Genomic DNA, 20,516 nt, shown 5'->3' with positions numbered 1-20,516 from the left:
TCCTCATGAGGAACCAATAGGATGGCGGCTGAGAGCAGGCCTCCTCACGAGGAACCAATAGGATGGCGGCTGAGAGCAGGCCTCCTCATGAGGAACCAATAGGATGGCGGCTGAGAGCAGGCGGTATTTGAACAGGGTCTGATTGGCTTGAAGCTACTGTACTCTGACCTTTGACCTCATGCCTCTCCGTGCTGTTCGTCATCATTAATCTGTTTGTGTTTCTGTTGTTTTTTCTCCCATCATGCTTTGTGTTGCTGCTGCCCTGATCAACCATATACTTTGGCTCGTGTCCTCTTCCTCCTCTTCCTCCTCTCATTTCCTTTTCTGTCCTCCACGTTTGTACCCATCTTCCTCTTCCTCCTCTTGTTTCTTCGTCCTCTTCTGTTCCTGAACGTTTGCTTGTTTCTCTTTTTATTCCTTATTTTTCTTTCTCCCCGACTTCAATGACCTTAATCCTGACTTATCTGCTCCTCCTCTTGCTCTCCTCCTCCTCCCCTCCTCTTCCTCTCCTCTTCCTCTCCTCTTCCCCTCCTCTTCCTTTCCTCTTGCTTCCTCTCCTCTTCCCCTCCTCTTCCTTTCCTCTCCTCTTCCTCTCCTCTTGCTTCCTCTTCCTCTCCTCCTCTCTTCCTCTCCTCTTCCTCTCCTCTTCCTCTCCTCCTCTATTCCTCTCCTCTCCTCCTCTTCCTTTCCTCTTGCTTCCTCTCCTCTTGCTTCCTTTCCTCTTCCTCTCCTCTTCCTCTCTCGCTCTCCCTCTCCTCTTCCTCTCCTCTTCTTCCTCTCCTCTTGCTTCCTCTCCTCTTCCTCTCTTCCTCTCTTCCTCTTCCTCTCCCTCTCCTCTTGCTCTCCTCTTGCTTCCTCTCCTCTTCTTCTCCTCTCCTCCTCTTCCTCTCCTCTTGCTTCCTCTCCTCTTCCTCTCCTCCTCTCTTCCTCTCTCCCTCTCCTCTTCCTCTCCTCTCCTCCTCTTCCTCTCCTCTTGCTTCCTCTCCTCTTCCTCTCTCCCTCTCCTCTCCTTTTCCTCTGGTCTCCTCCTCTTCCTCTCCTCTTGCTTCCTCTCCTCTTGCCTCCTCTTCCTCTTCCTTTCCTCTTCCTCTCTTCCTCTCCTCTCCTCTCCTCTTCCTCTCCTCTTCCCCTCCTCTTCCTTTCCTCTTGCTTCCTCTCCTCTTCCTCTCCTCCTCCTCTCTCCCTCTCCCTCTCCCTCTCCTCTCCTCCTCTTCCTCTCCTCTTGCTTCCTCTCCTCTTCCTCCCCTCTTGCTTCCTCTTCCTCTCCTCTCCTCCTCTTCCTCTCCTCTTGCTTCCTCTCCTCTTCCTCTCCTCTTGCTTCCTCTTCCTCTCCTCTTGCTTCCTCTTCCTCTCCTCTTCCTCCTCTTCCTCTCCTCTTCCTCTCCTCCTTTCCTCCTCTCTTCCTCTTCCTCTCCTCTTCCTCTCCTCTCCTCTCCTCTTGCTTCCTCTCCTCTTCCTCCTCCCCTCTTCCTCTTATGCTCTTCCTCCTCTCCTTTTCCTCTCCTCTTCCTCTCCTACTCTTATCCTCTTCCTCTCCTACTCTTATCCTCTTCCTCTCCTCTTCCTCTCCTCTTCCTCTCCTCTTCCTCCTCTCCCTCTCCTACTCTTATCCTCTTCCTCTCCTCTCTTCCTCTCCTCTCCTCTTGCTTCCTCTCCTCTTCCTCTTATCCTCTTCCTCCTCTCCTCTTCCTCTTCTCTTCCTCTCCTACTCTTATCCTCTTCCTCTCCTCTTCCTCTCCTCTTCCTCCTCTCCCTCTCCTACTCTTATCCTCTTCCTCTCCTCTTCCTCTCCTACTCTTATCCTCTTCCTCTCCTCTTCTTCTCCTCCTCTTCCTCTCCTCCTCTTCCTCTCTCCGTTGGGTCCAAAGCAGAGGAAGCTGAAGGTAAGCTTGATTCTAACTTGTTCATTATTTACTTTTTGAAACATGAATATCAACGTCGTGTTCTTAATTACTTTCTTGACTTGTACTTTTCCATTGAGTGCTAAATCTACTGTTTAGACTTCATGAGATCTGCTTAGCGCTTTTCACTGATCCCAGAAACACACAGTCTGCTAGGAGACGACGCCGTGAGACTAATGTAATGAAGTATTTGACGAAGTCTCCGCAGTTGGCTCCACAAAGAGAAATTTATCGTTATTATTATGATGTATTTGTTTCAACAAGGACACACAAATACATTCCTCTCAGAAAAGAGAAGAGATTAGTTTTGCCAGATTTGAGCTAATTGCTCATTTCCATGGTTCATAACAATCAATAAACACTAAAACATTGCGTAGTCTCTCTCACAAACAATTATAAAACATGTTTTAAGAACAGGTCAATACAATCATACATAGAACAGTTCAAATATAATATTACAATACAGTTCAAAACTCAGATTAAAGTGTAATTAATGTTGGCATTCATTTGCACCATAAGAGAACGAGTTAAAGTCAATAATGGTTTTAAGTTTGTTTGTTTATTTGTTTGTTTGTTTATCCGTTAATTTATTTGTTTTTTTTTCCAATAACAAATGTATTTCTTTAAGAAAACATTTAAATATATCTGCGTTAGTAATTTAGTTTTTGGGAGAAGGGGTGGGATTAAATAAGTGTAAAGTTCTTCCCACCCCTTTCCGGATGTGTAATGAAGTAGATGATTTCTTTACACATAACGTAGAGTCAGTATAGCATTGATCTTTGATATCAATTTGACACGGAGTCATTTTGTATTGTAGAATAATTCTCATGTTAAAATATGTATTATTGTTTTACACATTCAAAATAAATGAAATCAAATCAAAAAGTTCAACAGGAAGAATATTCCAGTGTTAGATGGCCGTCAATCAAAATGTTTAAGAGAATGATTTAAAGTCAGTACAGAGTTAACCAGTATTTGACAAAGTTCAGATGCTCGTACGTCCTTATAAGCAATCAGATCAGGAGTATATAAGAAGCTATGATAATATAATACTAGGAAAAGAGCATTACGTGCTTTTACATTTGACACTTTGAGCACACTCGGCTGATCATACTTGGGTTCTGCTTCTTGAATAACATTTTGAATTCAGGACTTTAAGTCGTAATGCAGTGTTTTTCATTTGACGTTTTAATCTCTCAGTGTCTAACATCGACCATGTGGTTCTGGACGAGGATAACTCCGGGTCCAGGAGGCTGCAGAATCTCTGGAGGTAAACACATCTCAGCAGACGAGGAGAGGAAGCGCTGTATTGAACTGCAGGAAGACATTCATCTGAAAACACAGCAACATGTCTTTAAGAGCTTTCTTGCTGACGTTAGAATTATCCAAATACCTGATGATACACTATTCGTTTGAACCCAATTGATTTCGCATTAAAGTCACGTGTTGTATTTCACTCAGAGTGGCTTCAAAAGTCTTTAAAAGTATATTTTGTTTTAAGTAACCTGAAGAGATAATTAGTTTTAATAGACAAACACAAAAAGTAGTGATTTATTTGCACGGTTTTTGTTAAGAAGCTTATTATCATATAATAAACTGTATTATCAGCATGAATAACCTTTAGGTGCTTTATTGCAGAATGAATTAGGGCTGTGCAATTAATCGTATTTTAATCTCGAAATAAAACGAAAAAAAAAAAAAAAACTAATTTTATTTTTCAGTTGAATTCTACTTAAAGTTCACGTTAATCAACTGTTAAAAACATACTGTTCAAATGTCTTTTTTCAATAAGCAGATGTTTTCAAAGTAAATGGATAATCGTTTTTAATAATGGTGATTATGATTCTTGCCATAATCGCACAGCCTTAGAATGAATACACGATGACTTGTTGTGTCTGCTTGTTTTAATGGATGAGAATCATCTCCCTCAGACAACACAGCAAGAGGATGAAAACGTGCTTTCATTTGACATTTTCTGTCTGATTTTGTTGAAATATGGGAAACAATTGCACAACATTTGGCAGAAAACTGCTTTAAAGACTCTTAGTGTTCACACTGAGTGATAGATATTAAGTCAACAGTCAGTGCTGCTTTTGTTCCCCACAGATTCCCAGACAGCGTTGAGTAATGTTGTGTATCTTTGGCTCACTGTGTGTGTGTGTGTGTGTCATTGGTTAAATGTGTGTGTGTGTGTGTGTCATTGGCTCACTGTGTGTGTTTGTGTTGCAGAGACTCCAGAGAAGAGGCGCTGGGTGAATACTACATGAGGAAATACGCCAAGACCTCTGGAGGAGAGAAGTGAGTCCTCTTCCCGCTCCTTGGGGACAATACGTCTCTTTATTAACAAAAACATCTGTTCCTCTTTGAGATGCTACAGAGCAGTGCTCTGAAGAGTCCAAATAGGGGCTTCTGCTTTTACCCCGACAATGAAGCCAAGAACAGTAGAAACTAAATGTGTCCAGAAGTTTAGACTTTAAAGGTCCCATGTTATGCTTTTCCGGTTATTACGTCACTCTCCATTGATTCTTCCGGGTACGCATGATGTCAACCTTACCCGGAACGAAATGGACCAATCCGCGGAGCCGTTACGTTAAGCCCCCGCTGATTGGTCCATATTGACCAATCCATGGACTTCCTCACACACACACTCAGTGCAGGCAGCTCTGCTGATCTCTCCTCCCTGGCTGCAGGCTGATAACAGAGAGTTGGGATCGCGGTGAAGTTCTCACTGCAGACCCATTCTCTCTGCAGACCCATTCTCTCTGCAGACCCATTCTCTCTGCAGACCCATTCTCTCTGCATTCTCTCTGCAGACCCATTCTCTCTGCAGACCCATTCTCTCTGCAGACCCATTCTCTCTGCAGACCCATTCTCACAGCGTTTATCAACCTTTCTCTTACTCAATATCAAGCCACACTTATTGTTTTTACTTGGGCTGTGACTTTGTGTGTGCTCAGGGTGTGTTTCGCTGTGTATAGCTAAACAAGGAAACAACACCTCCACGGAGCTCAGCGCGATTCACAACGTCCCGACCAATCAGAGCACACTGTGCTCACAGGGAGGGTGGGGGCTGGAGCTACTGGACCTACAACGAGCCGTTAAAGGCAGAGAGTGAAATTCAGTGAATACACGTAGTTTACAGAGATGCTGGATGAGAAACCAAAGTGAGTTTGGAAAATTGCACAATATAAATCTATTCTAGTAGACCTCAACAATGGAATTATGATCAGTGCAAATGGCCGTGACATGGGACCTTTAAGGTCTCTCAGCAAACCATGTATTATAATATACAGATATGTATTATGCTCAGGGGATTTTCTAGAAAAATATCAGTCAACTTTATTGTCAATCTCAAAATATGTTTGTACACACAGAAAGATCGATATACAGTTTCCCACAGTCCTGAGGTTTAAAAAACACACATTCAAATGCAGACACACTCAATATTTACCAAAAACACACATTCAAATGCAGACACACTCAATATTTACCAAAAACACACACATTCAAATACAAGATGTCGTTGTGTCCCTGAGACGCTTCACCCCAAATTGCTCCTGTGGGGATTGCCCACAGTATTGAGTATGTTAGTCGCTTTGGATACAAGCGTCTAACAAGTGACAAGAACACTCAATAATGACCAAAAATAACTAATGACATGAGGGCGCTAGCGTCACTTCCGGTTGAAATACTTTTTTTTATTACAGGGTGTCCGCGGGGTCTTAAAAAGTATTAAAAGTTGATAAATCAATTTAGCGAAAATTAAGGCTATTAAAAAGTATTAAACGGCATTTTCCAAGGTATTAAGAAGGTTCACAGCAACGACAACATGAAACACCCTTTAATTTACTGAAACGACATGTCGGGAAACCCCCCCAAGGCGGCCCAATGCATAGCGCGCCGTAAAATGCTGCTTATTATTTTAAGTTTCGTTGCCTTGCTCCGGGGGGGGGGGGACTAAACGACTACGGTAACGGGTCCCAAGGTGGGTAGACCGGCATACGCAACGCTCTGGGGGTCCAACGGCCCCGTGTGTAAGCCCTATATGATCATTTTCTGATAACGATGAAATAGCCCGCCTCCCTCTCCCCACGTCTCCTGCTGCTGCTGGGCTGTCAGAAGAGGGGGAGGAAAAGAGAGGCTGTCACCGTTTATTAAATATGATTATATTATTATACAGAGAACAGAGTCGTTATCAATTTGTTTTAAAGCTCAATAAATAACAAAGAAGACCTCTGAGCGGCACTTTTCTAATTTTGTACGGAAGATTTAAACTTTACATTACATTACATTGCATTTAGCTGACGCTTTTATCCAAAGCGACTTACAATAAGTGCATTCGACCAGGAAGATACAACCTTTAAGAAAACAGAATCATATAAGTCCATCAGGTTTCATAGAGCCAAACATTTCAAGTGCTACTCAACTGGCTCTAGATCAGCCAGCCCTTTATTAGTATATAAGTGCTTTGTTAGTAATTCTATCGCTCGAAGTGGAGTTTAAAGAGATGAGTTTCAGTTTGCGTCGGAAGATGTGTAAGCTATCTGCTGTCCTGATTTCAATGGGGAGCTCATTCCACCATTTTGGAGCCAGGATAGCAAACCCACGTGTTTTTGCTGACGGGAACTTGGGTCCCCCTCGCAGTGCGGGTGCAGCGAGCTGTTTGGCTGATGCAGAGCGGAGTGCACGTGCTGGGGTGTACGGTTTAACCATGTCCTGGATGTAGGAAGGGCCAGATCCATTCACAGCATGGTACGCAAGTACCAGTGTCTTGAAGTGGATTCTAGCAGTTACTGGAAGCCAGTGAAGGGAGCGGAGGAGCGGTGTGGTGTGGGAGAATTTGGGAAGGTTGAAGACCAGACGAGCCGCTGCATTCTGGATGAGCTGCAGAGGTCGGATGGCACATGCAGGTAGACCAGCCAGGAGGGAGTTGCAGTAGTCTAGGCGTGAGATGACGAGAGCCTGGACCAGAATCTGCGCTGATGTCTGGGTCAGCTGGGGACGTATCCTCCTGATGTTGTAAAGAGTGTATCTGCAGCAGCGGGTTGTAGCAGCGATGTTTGCAGTGAAGGACAATTTGTTATCTAGGACCACACCCAGATTCCTTGCAGTCTGAGTCGGGGAAACAACAGAGGTGCCGATGTTGATTGTTAGGTCAAGAGTGGGACAATCTTTTCCCGGAAGGAAGAGCAGTTCAGTCTTGTCAAGGTTGAGCTTGAGGTGATGAGCAGACATCCACCGAGAGATGTCTGCTAGGCAAGCAGAGATGCGTGCGACGACCTGGGTCTCTGAGCGGGGAAAGGACAGAATTAGTTGGGTGTCGTCAGCGTAGCAGTGGTATGAAAAACCATGCGGGCTAATGACAGACCCGAGCGAGTTTGTGTACAGGGAGAAGAGGAGGGGACCAAGAACCGAGCCCTGAGGGACCCCTGTAGTTAATTGACAAGGGCCGGACTCGGACCCTCTCCAAGTAACCCTCTAGGTGCGGTCGTTGAGGTATGAGGTGAGGAGGGAAAGTGCAGTGCCTGAAACTCCAAGTTCTTGGAGAGTGTGAAGGAGGATCCGATGGTTCACCGTGTCGAATGCAGCAGACAGGTCCAGAAGGATGATGACAGAGGAGAGGGAGGCTGCTTTAGCAGTGTGCAGTTCGTCAGAGACAGCAAGGAGAGCAGTTTCTGTTGAGTGACCTGCCTTGAAACCAGACTGGTGCGGATCCAGAAGGTTGTTCTGATGGAGGTAACAGGAGAGTTGTTTAAAGACAGCACGTTCAAGTGTTTTAGACAGGAACGGGAGGAGAGAGACGGGCCTGTAGTTAATAACATCAGACGGATTGAGAGTGGGTTTCTTTAGGAGAGGGTTTACTCTTGCCTCCTTGAGACTGTTTGGAAAGTGACCAGAAGTTAGAGAAGTGTTGATGAAATGGGTGAGAAATGGTAGAATATCAGGAGCGATAGTCTGAAGGAGGTTTGAGGGGATAGGGTCCAGAGGACAGGTGGTAGGACGGGCAGAGGTAACGAGGGTAAGAACCTCACTTGGAGAGAGAGGGGAGAAGGAGGTCAGTGTGTGGGTGAAGGGAGGGTCTGGTGACCCAGCGGTGAGTAAAGGTGAGTCAGAAAAAGAAGAGCGAATATCATCAACCTTTTTTTCAAAGTGGTTAACAAAGTCGCTTGACAGAAGGGAGGAACTTTAAAGGACATGTTGACCGGCGGAACATTTTTTTTACGGAAACTGCCGCACGGTCCCCTCGTTCCTTGGAAGAGGCGGAGAGGTGGGTGTTTTTCATCTGCTGGTGGACTACCTGAGAGATACAGCAGGAGAACACGCCGTCCACCGCGGAGAATAAACAGAAGAGCAACCATGGCAACCATGCTCCGGGTTCTTCTTCGCTGCTTTTGGTGTATTTCGGGCGGCAGCAGCGCCACTTACAGGCCTGACATATGTACTACATCGTTTCCATCATTTCCAGCGGTCTAGTGTGAACGGACACGTTAATGAATCGAATGCGTTTGAACGGAAGCCTTTTTTCCGCTTGCGTATGCGTTTTACCGTATGCGTCCTTGTGGGGCCGGGGTCTAAGCCAAACTATATCCGGTCACAGAGATCTGCTATTTTAAAGTAAAGTCAACACATATAGACCCTAAATATAGTCTATATTAAGAACGAGAAAAGTCTTAACACATATATCCTTTTTTGTAAACATATGACAAATGTGTGAGGGTGATGACGTCAGAGCATCGTCCTATGTGCCAGGGCTTAGCCCCGGACAGCCCCAGCCCAATCTAACCCCTGGGTATTTGTGAGGGAGCTCCTATATGGCATTACCCCGCTGAAGCTCACCAAAGTTTAACATATTTCATAGTTCAAAGTTTTGTCAATTGTTTTGTTTATTGGTCAAATACTGGTTTCTAATGGTTTCTGAGGAGTTTTACTGGAATGAAAGAGCACAGAGTACAGAAGCAACAAAGCAGCATACTGCATTAAACCTGACCTTCACAGAGAGGTTGAAGTTCATGTGGAGAGGAGGCTTCAGTAGTCTGTCTGCACTCTGTTTAGTTTTGCTGTCTTACAATCAATATATTAAATGTGAGGTAAAGTGTGTCGCCAATGTAACCGGTTAGAACTCAAAGTTGCAATGAGGTCTTAAAATGCATGGGAAGGGTCTTAAAAAAGGTCTTAAAAGGGATTACATTTGACTTCAGGATTCCTGCATATACCCTGTATTAACGTTATGTGACAACTAGGGATGGGTATCGTTAAGGTTTTAACGGTACTACTACTTTTATCGATACCGCTTATCGATCTGGTCTTTTAACGGTAATCTTATCGGTTCTTTTGGAGAAAAAAATAAACTAATTGTGAACAAAATTAACATTGCTTTTTATTTCAATTCAAGAAACGAGTTGGCGACACTCAGGGTTCTTACGGTCATTAAAAACCTGGAAAAGTCATGGAATTTCAAAATGCTAATTCCAGGCCCTGGAAAAGTGATTGGCTAATGGTGACACGAGCCAAAACATCGTTATGACATCATACAGTGTCCAAAATCTGATCAGCTCATTTTCAAACAGGTTTTTATAGAAATGGATCAGGTCTTTAATAGTGATTAGATTTTCCTGATGAGGTAACTTTCCCTAATTTTCTATTAATTTCTTCCATTTCATTTGATATTTATTTGTGGAGCTTTACTCAAACGCCGGATACACTTGATCAGGAATTTATTATTTTAAATGATATATTTACATGTGATGGTAATCCTGTTTCTTCTTCTTCTGTGGTGCGCAGTTTCGCTGGAGGGTCGGAGGAGCTTTCTGATGACATCACACAGCAGCAGCTACTTCCTGGAGTCAAGTATGTGATTAACCAATCAGCATCGAGAACAAATTGTAGATTATAGTTTTAAAATGTGTTTGTCGTCGACAGGGATCCCAATCTGTGGACGGTCAAGTGTAAGGTGCGTACACACACACACACACACACACACACACACACACACACACACACACACACACACACACACACACACACACACACACACACACACACACACACACACACACACACACACACACACTCATATTTAGTAATATAATCCTGTGTTGTCAGATTGGAGAGGAGAGGGCGACGGCCATCGCTCTGATGAGGAAGTTCGTCGCCTACCAGTTCACCGACACGGTAAGAAACTTTAATTTTCTCGTTAATTTTCTAACTGGTCCTCTCTGATTGGTTGGAGGTTCATTTCAAAGCGAGCATCTTCCTATAGCTCCACTTTACAACAAACTCAATCCAACTGTTGAGTCTTTGTTACGCTCCCAGACTCCCGAGGGGTGAAACGCTTTGATTTCTTCAACAACAACCTTCTTTTTTTCTAAGTTTAAGGACATTGGAAAGCAGTTGAATGGCCTATATATATTTGTTTTGTGTTGCAGCAGCATAAAAAAAAGTGTGTGTGGGTGGGGGTGTGTGGGTGTGTGGGTGTGTGTGGGTGTCTAACATTAAACACATTTCTTTCATTTGGGAACACCCGTATATATATACATATGGAGTTGGCCAGATGTGTGTACATTACTGTTCATGGTCATTTGAAAACAAATGCCATTGTCAAACACACACACTGAGCTGAGCACAAACACACACACATAATGCGCCTTAGTGGACATCTCCTTCATAAAACGAGTAATAGGGGGGATTAATCGGGCTGTTGGATGTGTGTAGAGGTGTGTGGTTAACACGTAGCAGCCCGCCAAGCTGTTCTAATGAGTCAACACAGCTCTCCGCGCGCTGGTGCTGCTCAGAGGCGGAGTTACACGTCCCGCTGCCTCCTGGTGCCGTAGCCATTTCATGAAGTGAATGAGAGTCAGAGTTTGAAATATATCTAAAATAATGTATGCACTGCCATTCCCCAACATAAACATTACAGTCTGCAATGAAACGGTTGTCTCCCGTGTGCTCCACTTAGCGCTCCGGTAACTTTCTCGTGCGAACGAGAAACAGTATTTTTTATTTTCTTCATTGCCCTTTAGGGGCTCCGTACAATACAAAAGCAAATATTTAATTAAAGTAAAGTCCTTTCGAGTCATCTGTCCCAAGTCAAAGTCAAGTCGAGTCTTTTATCAATGTTAGTCAAGCAAGTCTCAAGTCCAAACATATGTGACTCGAGTCCGACTGACAGTGAAAGATATATAGATATCAAATATACATTATGAACATACAGAATTGACGTCGGTGTACACTATAGGTTTCCCTTAAAGTTAATTAAAAGCAGCATATCAAATATCAGAAAAACTGATATAATTATGTGAAAAAACGTGGATTTAAAGACAGTCGTGTTCTTCTGTTTAGAAACAAGCTCTCCTGTATGTTTGGTCCTCTCACTTTCTTTATATTCTCCTCTCCACAGCCGCTGCAGATAAAGTCGGTGGTGGCCCCGGATCACGTGAAAGGCTACATCTACGTGGAGTCGTACAAACAGACGCACGTGAAGGCGGCCATCGAGGGCATCGGGAACCTGAGGATGGGTCTGTGGAACCAACAGATGGTGCCGATCAAAGAGATGACCGACGTGCTGAAGGTCGTCAAGGAGGTCACCAACCTCAAGCCCAAGTCCTGGGTGCGGTTAAAGAGAGGCCTGTACAAGGACGACATCGCTCAGGTACACACACACACACACACACACACACACACACACACACACATATATATATATATATATATATATATACACACACACACACCGGTTTATATTATAATTATATATTGATGAAAAACAGTATAACCTTTAAATCTATTTATTGAGAGGATGTAATGAGCTGTCCTTCCTCTCCAGGTGGACTACGTGGAGCCGAGTCAGAACACCATCTCTCTGAAGATGATTCCCCGCATAGACCTGGACCGCATCAAGGCCAAGATGAGCCTGGTGGGAAACACACACACACTTTAACACACACTTTACCCCCTCTTTATTCTCCGTACTGATGGCTGTGTGTCCTGCAGAAAGACTGGTTCGCTAAGAGGAAGAAGTTCAAGAGACCCGCTCAGAGGCTGTTTGATGCTGAGAAGATCAGGTACACACACACACGCACGCACACACACACACTGTGTATATTCACCTACAGAATGTCACTCAAAGAGACGCTAACCAACCAGGAAGAGACTCAAAAGCACTACAAAAAATGCAAGAGATTCAGAACGGCTATGGAAACTGGCAAAACGCCAGAAGAGACACAATATGACTACAAAGAGTTCAGAAACATGTAAAACAGCTGCAAAGAGACACAGAAGACTACAGAAGGACAATAAAGAGCAGACAAACAACTACAAAAATCACTCAAGAGACACTAAATGAATACAATGACCAAAAAGAGACACTAGATGAATATGGAGCAGCCAATAGTGACACACATGGATTACAAAGAGACAAACCAGACTAATAAAATACGTAAAACAGCTGCTAAGAGACAGGAACGGCCCCAATGGACAATAAAAACGGCAAAACAACCACAAAGAGACACAGAAATCACTGTAGAGAGACCACAACTAATCACACAATGAATTGAAGCAGGGTGGGGAACCTCCGGCCTCCGGGCCGTATCAGGCCCTCGAGGTCATTTAGAAATAAACGCAGAAAAAAAAAAACAACTGCAAAAAAAGAAATCTAATATAATTAAACAAGCAACCGCCTGGTTTTCCCTTTACCATCCATGTTTTTTCCTGGTGAAGATCAGGCTCCTTGAACGCAACACGAGCGTAACGTGGCATGTCACGTCTTCGAGACTTCAGTGTCCCTATCTCATTAAGCAGCGGACTTAATATGGCGAGTATTAAAAAGAGAAAGGTGGATGCGGAACGTCGGATTTTCCAGGGAAAATGGACGAAGGACTATTTCTTCGTCGAAGTAAAAGGCAAGCAACTGTGCCTCGTTTGCGGGGACGCGCTTGATGTAATGAAAAAGGCTAATATCGAGCGGCATTACAGAACGAAACATGCTCAAATGGACAATCTGAAAGGGCGAGCTCGTTTGGATAAGCTCAACGCTCTTCGGTGGAGTTCGGTGTCCCAACAAGTGGTTTTCGCAAGACCACAGGCGAACCAAGACAACGTCTCGCACGTTAGTTCTGTTTTAAGTGAGCTGATCGCCAAAGAAATGAAGCCTCATTCAGAATGGTGAATTTGTAAAGGAGTGCCTTGTTGCCGCCGCGGAGGTTCTCGCACCAGATAAATTAAAAGTGTTCCAAAGTATTAGTTTGTCCCGAAGAACTGTCGGATCGGATTACTGACATGGCACAAGACATTGAAAAAACTCTGAAGGACACCGCAAGAGATTTCAAGTTTTTCTCTTTGGCCTGTGACGAGACAACGGACTAATACCGCCCAATTAGCCATTTATGTGCATGAAATTTAGTTAGTCATATTTAGTCACCTTCACCCTGTTTTTATTTAGTCAAGTTTTGTATTTTAGTCTTATTTTAGTCAAAGAAAACTACTTTTGTCAATGAAAACTGTCATCAGATTATATAGAACATTTCAGTCAAACTAGTCTATAGCCAAAACCAATAATTTGTCATTTTAAGGCCCAGATACACCGGCCCGAAATCGGCAGTAAATGGGAGTCAGGCCGAACATGAGCGTGGGCACGCCCTATTCGGAGTGGTGTGCGCCGCACCGTCGGGTCTTTTCTGCCGACCTGACGCCTTTTCTTGCCGGGAACACCACCGGAAGTCGGACAAAGGGATAACACTGATTGGCTGTTCAGCTACTCACGCATACGCGCAGTTCATACGTGCTCGGCTCGGATTTGCGGTGTGTTCCAGTCCGCGAAGTCGGCAAATACGCAGGAGAGTCCGGCGACGCAACAGTCGGTGTCGGCGACTTCTCAGGTGACTGGCCGGTGTATCTGGGCCTTTAGTCAAACTTATTTCACAATAAGATGATATCTTGTCCTTATTTGATGAAAAACAGGTTGAATGATTAAGAAAGAAGCTTTGCAGAGAGTATCTGGTGTGTGGTGTTGTTACCAGCTGTGTTATGGCCACATTGCTTCCCTTCTGATGAAACAATGCATTCGCTTTTTCCTCCGCCTCATTGTAGCGAACATGGGCCCAAATATCACATCGTTTCTTTCTCCCAAGCAGTGGTGGCTTTAGGCTTTTTCGGTGTCAGTCATTTTGACGGACAGGATTGTAACATTTCCGCCATAATCCATTATTACCCGTCGAGTGCACAATTTATCACTCACTCGCGCTGACGAGGGAGGGGGGGTACTCGGTTAACGCGACCACTGCTCCCAAGCCCTGTTGTTGCCATTTTATTTTCTGTTAAATAAGGTTCGTTAGACCAGGAGTTAGACCAGGAGTTAGACCATGAGTTAGACCATGAGTTAGACCAGGAGTTAGACCGTGAGTTAGACCGTGAGTTAGACCGTGAGTTAGACCGTGAGTTAGACCGTGAGTTAGACCGTGAGTTAGACCGTGAGTTGGACCATGAGTTGGACCATGAGTTGGACCATGAGTTAGACCTTGAGTTAGACCATGAGTTAGACCATGAGTTAGACCATGAGTTAGACCATGAGTTAGACCCACCCGAGTCTTCCTGACAGTTCACATTGTGCCGCTGCCCGGTGTAATTCAAATGTACCGCCGCGCGCAGCACAGAGACACAGAGCTGCTGCCCAGCCGCAGCACCGGAAATGGAACTGCTGGGAGAAAAACTGACTATCAGAGATGTAACGTTATCTTTGATAATATTTAGTCTCGTCACTTTTCGTCAACGATATTGCATGATGATTTCGTTACAGTTATTGTTTACTGCCGTCTCGTCATCGTCTCGTTTTCGTCATGGAAAAAAAGGTCGTTGACTAACACGTTTCGTCTTAGTTTTAGTCAACGAAATGAACACTACTTCAGAGAGAGGTTCCAGGACGTGAACCGTTAGCAGAAGGAACTGAACATTCTTGCAACACCGTTCGATGTGGAACCAGCTGATGTGCCTGGAAACCTGCAGCTGGAAATCATTGAGCTGCAAAGCAACGATGAACTCAGAGCCAGGTACAACAACCTCACTCTGCTGGAGTTCTACAAACTGTGTGTGGGCTGAGCATTTTCCCCTTCTAAGAAGACATGCACTGAAGTTCACATCACTATTTAGGACAACCTACCGCTGTGAGCCGTTCTTCTCCAAGCTGAGCCTTGCCAAGGCCGGGTTATGCTCAACACTGAGTGACCTAAACCTGGAAAACCAGCTGCATCTTCATCACTTCCATCTGGCGTCAGACGCCTCGCAAAAGAGAAGCAGTTTGTTTTGAACTGCCAAGCACGTCACTGTACGTCAGATTCGTCTGTGATGTTCACCTGGTCTTGCTTTGTTACTTTCCGTTGTGTTCACTCATTCTGCCGTTTAGTATCCAGTGTTCCTCTGTGTCTGCATTTTACACACTCTCTCCAAAGCATAACATGAAAACATTGAGAATGAAACAGAAAGATATCTGGATTAACAGTTCGTGTGTGTGTGTGTGTGTGTGTGTGTGTGTGTGTGTGTGTGTGTGTGTGTGTGTGTGTGTGTGTGTGTGTGTGTGTGTGTGTGTGTGTGTGTGTGTGTGTGTGTGTGTGTGTGTGTGTGTGTGTGTGTGTGTGTGTGTGTGTGTGTGTGTGTGTGTGTGTGTGTGTGTGTGTGTGTGTGTGTGTGTGTGTGTGTGTCGTCACCAACCACATGCAGGGATTTTACACCACACTACCAGCCTCCCAACAGACAGGGAAACAGAGCATACATTATCACACACTAATCAGCAATTAGACACGGGTGAGGTGGGAGCAATTAGACACGGGTGAGGGGGGGAGCAAAAGGAGTAAAAACCCACACGAGCCCCATCCCGTCTCGTGACAAGCTTCTGATGTGCAATAGATTTTTATACATTAGCCCTTCAAAACAAGTGTTTGGTCTATATTTTATGAAGTCAATGTTATGCAGTGACTGAAAGGTGGTGTTTGATTGACAGGTCCCTCGGCGGGGAGGTCAGCCACGATGGAGACTTCATGATCTTCGAGGCAAACCGTTACAGCCGGAAAGGATTTCTGTTCAAGAGCTTCGCCATGTCTGCTGTGGTAAGGACACACACACACTAGGGCTGCACGATATGACGATAATCACGATATTCACATCGCAGGACGTGCGATTTTTAGGACATTTGATATTAAGTAGGCAAATTAACTCAAACACGTCATGTTACAATTATTGTGCTGCTTGCTACAAAAGGAAAAGTTGCGTGGCTCTCATGTCAGGGGCACTTGAGTGAGTGACAGCAAACCACCAATCAAATCAAATCTCCAGAGCAAAGGGACCCCGTGATCAAAGGTAGAAACACTGAATAAAGTCGTTTCACGTGTTTCTCCAGTTTGGCGCTGCTCACCGAGCTAGCTCAGCTTGTTGCTCTGATAACTTAAGATCCAGACGTCCGTGACTAAAATCCTTCATCCGGTTAAATATAGTTAAAAAAAAAGTTCAAGAAAGGATAGTTTGCGGACAAAAAAAACGATATTTTCTTCAATTCATGTTTGATTTCATATCGCAGGGGGGGAAAACGCAATATCAGTTTTTTCCAATATCGTGCAGCCCTAACACACACACACACACACACACACACACACACACACACACACACACACACACACACACACACACACACACACACCTGTAGAAACACACACTGCCTCGTTACTCTTCTCCTGATCATCAGCTGTTGTTTCTTCTCAGATCACAGACGGAGTGAAACCCACTCTCTCTGAGCTGGAGAAGTTTGAGGATCAACCTGAAGGCATCGACCTGGAGGTGGTCACTGAGTCAGGTGTGTGTGTGTGTGTGTGTGTGTGTGTGTGTGTGTGTGTGTGTGTGTGTGTGTGTGTGTGTGTGTGTGTGTGTGTGTGTGTGTGTGTGTGTGTGTGTGTGTGTGTGTGTGTGTGTGTGTGTGTGTGTGTGTGTGTGTGTGTGTGTGTGTGTGTGTGTGTGTGTGTGTGTGTGTGTGTGTGTCTAAAGCAGAAGATGATCAGGTCAAGATGAAGCGTAACTCCTGCAGAGAACAAGTTGATCCATAGAAATCAAAGCCGGGTGTAAATCAATAGTTTTATTGCGATACGATATTATCAAATTATTTTAGTTTATATTAATTTATATTTGATTCATTAATTATTATTAATATAATTGAATTTCATTTTTGATTTTAATCGTTTTACCACTATCGGCTCATTTTATGGACATGATAGGAATCATTTTATTACACCACTAGTCATTTGTGTTGGTGCTTTAAATTTTAAAATCTATATTCCAAATTGAAATGTAAACTGAGAAGAAGAAATGTAAATTCTAATTTAGTTGTAGTTTAAAACAATTGTGACCCGCTCTATCGAAATCAGTCGGAAGTCACAAGTCGGCTCATTTAAAAAATAAACCTGGATTTGCATTAAAAAAAAAGTTTTTCGGGGTTCAAGTGTTTTATTTGATTTTAAATAAACAAAGTCTTGGCTTTCAGAATATGAAACTGTTATTTCCAAAATCACACGATAAATACATGTTTGAAGCTTTTAAAGGGAAGAAGACAGCTCTCCCTCAGACTCTGCTGTTCCACACGACGCCCCCCCCTCCCTCCCGCTGACATGATGAATGTAAGCGTAGAGTAATCATAGATAACACGGCAGGGTCCGTTACAGTTTGTTTTCATCTGACTTCAAATAAACAAAGTCGAGGCTTTCAGAATATTAAACTTATTTCGGAAAATTCAGAAGATAAATACAACTTTGAAGCTTCGGCATAATTACAAGCGGAGAACGGAGTAACTTAACGTCACAGCAGGAACAACAGCCGGTGTTTCTCCTGAGGGTTTTCCCCGGGAAACAAACGCAATACACACAAATGCAAAAATACACAAACACACATTCAATCAATGTTTATTTATAATAATATGTATTAATAACAATATCACAAATGTTACTTGTCTCAGTGGACTTCACACAAACACACGCACGTATACACACACACGTATACACACACACACACGTATACACACACACGTATACACACACACACACACACACACACACACACACACACACACACGTGTACACACACACACACACACACACACACACACACACACACACACACACACACACACACACACACGTGCACACACACACACACACACACACACACACACACACACACACACGTAGACACACACACACACACACACGTAGACACACACACATACACACACACACACACACACACACACACACGTAGACACACACACACACACACACACACACACACACACACACACACACACACACGTAGACACACACACACACACACACACACACACACGTAGACACACACACACACACACACACACACACTCACACTCGCGAGCTTCCCCTAGACCAGTAATCCAAACGAAAATATCTTCCCTCCGTAGAAAAACAATCCTGATATAATTAGAAAGCTAGTAATCTCCTCTTTCCAGCAGTGTATACAACTCAACATGTGTCTTCGGGTCAATGCGACTGATTTTGATGAAGCAGGTCACAATTATGTATAACTTAAACTGCTCATAGTGCGCGAAAATCATATAACATCAACTATAACATATAATTACTATATTCAAAGTGTGTCTGTGTGTGTGTGTGTGTGTGTGTGTGTGTGCGTGCGTGCGTGCGTGTGTGTGTGTGTGTCTGTCTCTGTGTGCGCAGGTAAGGAGCGTGAACACAACCTGCAGGCTGGAGACAACGTGGAGGTGTGTGAGGGAGAGCTGATCAACCTGCAGGGAAAAATCCTCAGTGTGGACGGAAACAAGATCACCATCATGCCCAAACACGAAGACCTGAAGGTACACACACACACACACACACACACACACACACACACACACACACACACACACACCTCTACCTGTAACTTTTGACTCAGCCCACCATAACTCCCCCCCTGTGATGGTAAATACTGAGTGTGTTTTCTCCCAGGACCCCCTGGAGTTCCCGGCTCACGAGTTGAGGAAATATTTCCGTATGGGCGACCACGTGAAGGTGATCGCGGGTCGATACGAGGGAGACACCGGCCTCATCGTCAGGGTGGAGGAGAACTTCGTCATCCTCTTCTCCGACCTCACCATGCACGAGGTAACCAGTCCTCATCAACATGTGTCCCCTCTTCTTCATGTCTCTTCTACATCAACATGTGTCCCCTCTTCTTCATGTCTCTTCTACATCAACATGTGTCCCCTCTTCTTCATGTCTCTTCTACATCAACATGTGTCCCCTCTTCTTCATGTCTCTTCTACATCAACATGTGTCCCCTCTTCTTCATGTCTCTTCTACATCAACATGTGTCCCCTCTTCTTCATGTCTCTTCTACATCAACATGTGTCCCCTCTTCTTCATGTCTCTTCTACATCAACATGTGTCCCCTCTTCTTCATGTCTCTTCTACATCAACATGTGTCCCCTCTTCTTCATGTCTCTTTTACATCAACATGTGTCCCCTCTTCTTCATGTCTCTTCTACATCAACATGTGTCCCCTCTTCTTCATGTCTCTTCTACATCAACATGTGTCCCCTCTTCTTCATGTCTCTTCTACATCAACATGTGTCCCCTCTTCTTCATGTCTCTTCTACATCAACATGTGTCCCCTCTTCTTCATGTCTCTTCTACATCAACATGTGTCCCCTCTTCTTCATGTCTCTTCTACATCAACATGTGTCCCCTCTTCTTCATGTCTCTTCTACATCAACATGTGTCCCCTCTTCTTCATGTCTCTTCTACATCAACATGTGTCCCCTCTTCTTCATGTCTCTTCTACATCAACATGTGTCCCCTCTTCTTCATGTCTCTTTTACATCAACATGTGTCCCCTCTTCTTCATGTCTCTTCTACATCAACATGTGTCCCCTCTTCTTCATGTCTCTTCTACATCAACATGTGTCCCCTCTTCTCCATGTCTCTTCTACATCAACATGTGTCCCCTCTTCTCCATGTCTCTTCTACATCAACATGTGTCCCCTCTGTGGAAAGAGACTCTGAAAGTTTCAGGAACAAAGATTCTCTCTCTTTTGATCCATTTCTATAAAAACCTGTCTGAAAATGAGCTGATCAGATTTTGGTCACTTTATGATGTCATAACGATGTTTTGTCTTGTGTAACCATTCGCCAATCACCAACCAAGGTAACCCCCCCCCCCCCCCCCCCCCCCCCCCCCCCCCATTATCACCTGAATCTCCTCTTAGAGCACCATTGAGTTCTTTGTAACCAAATCTCTCTCAGAGGGGCGTGGGGAGGGGCTCCTCATTTTCATCTAAAGTAACAGACAGAGAATCAGCACTTTGGAAACAGGGCTGAAACAGAGGGGATTATGGGTAATGCTGCAATGATCTGTTTGGTGTTTCAGCCAATCAGAGACAGGCTCTGGATATATCTGAGACCTGTGATATATTGATGAAGAGGAGGATGATATGGGACCTTTAAGTGAAAACTAAAATGGTCATCCAATGGTGTGTGTGTGTGTGTGTGTGTGTTTAGTTGAAGGTGTTACCCAGAGACCTGCAGCTCTGCTCGGAGACAGCTTCCGGGGTGGATGCGG

General features: G+C 44.3%; 1 protein-coding gene across 1 annotated transcript in view; it reads left to right on the top strand.

Annotated features, from left to right (window-relative positions):
• The window catches only part of supt5h (SPT5 homolog, DSIF elongation factor subunit), a 46,949-nt gene that overhangs the window by 11,407 nt on the left and 15,026 nt on the right, over positions 1 to 20,516 (top strand). The window contains exons 5-18 of the mRNA XM_079673908.1: positions 1,869 to 1,883; positions 3,102 to 3,171; positions 4,131 to 4,199; positions 9,684 to 9,749; positions 9,822 to 9,852; positions 10,005 to 10,073; positions 11,299 to 11,550; positions 11,725 to 11,814; positions 11,892 to 11,962; positions 15,889 to 15,994; positions 16,644 to 16,734; positions 18,635 to 18,771; positions 18,905 to 19,060; positions 20,456 to 20,512. Coding sequence (XP_079530034.1) covers positions 1,869 to 1,883; positions 3,102 to 3,171; positions 4,131 to 4,199; positions 9,684 to 9,749; positions 9,822 to 9,852; positions 10,005 to 10,073; positions 11,299 to 11,550; positions 11,725 to 11,814; positions 11,892 to 11,962; positions 15,889 to 15,994; positions 16,644 to 16,734; positions 18,635 to 18,771; positions 18,905 to 19,060; positions 20,456 to 20,512 — 1,280 coding nt within the window. The remainder of the gene's footprint in view (positions 1 to 1,868; positions 1,884 to 3,101; positions 3,172 to 4,130; positions 4,200 to 9,683; positions 9,750 to 9,821; positions 9,853 to 10,004; positions 10,074 to 11,298; positions 11,551 to 11,724; positions 11,815 to 11,891; positions 11,963 to 15,888; positions 15,995 to 16,643; positions 16,735 to 18,634; positions 18,772 to 18,904; positions 19,061 to 20,455; positions 20,513 to 20,516) is intronic.

Source organism: Notothenia rossii (assembly GCF_949606895.1).
Source record: "Notothenia rossii genome assembly, chromosome: 4".
NCBI classification, from domain to species: Eukaryota; Metazoa; Chordata; class Actinopteri; order Perciformes; family Nototheniidae; genus Notothenia; species Notothenia rossii.
This window is presented reverse-complemented; position numbering and strand designations above follow the sequence as displayed.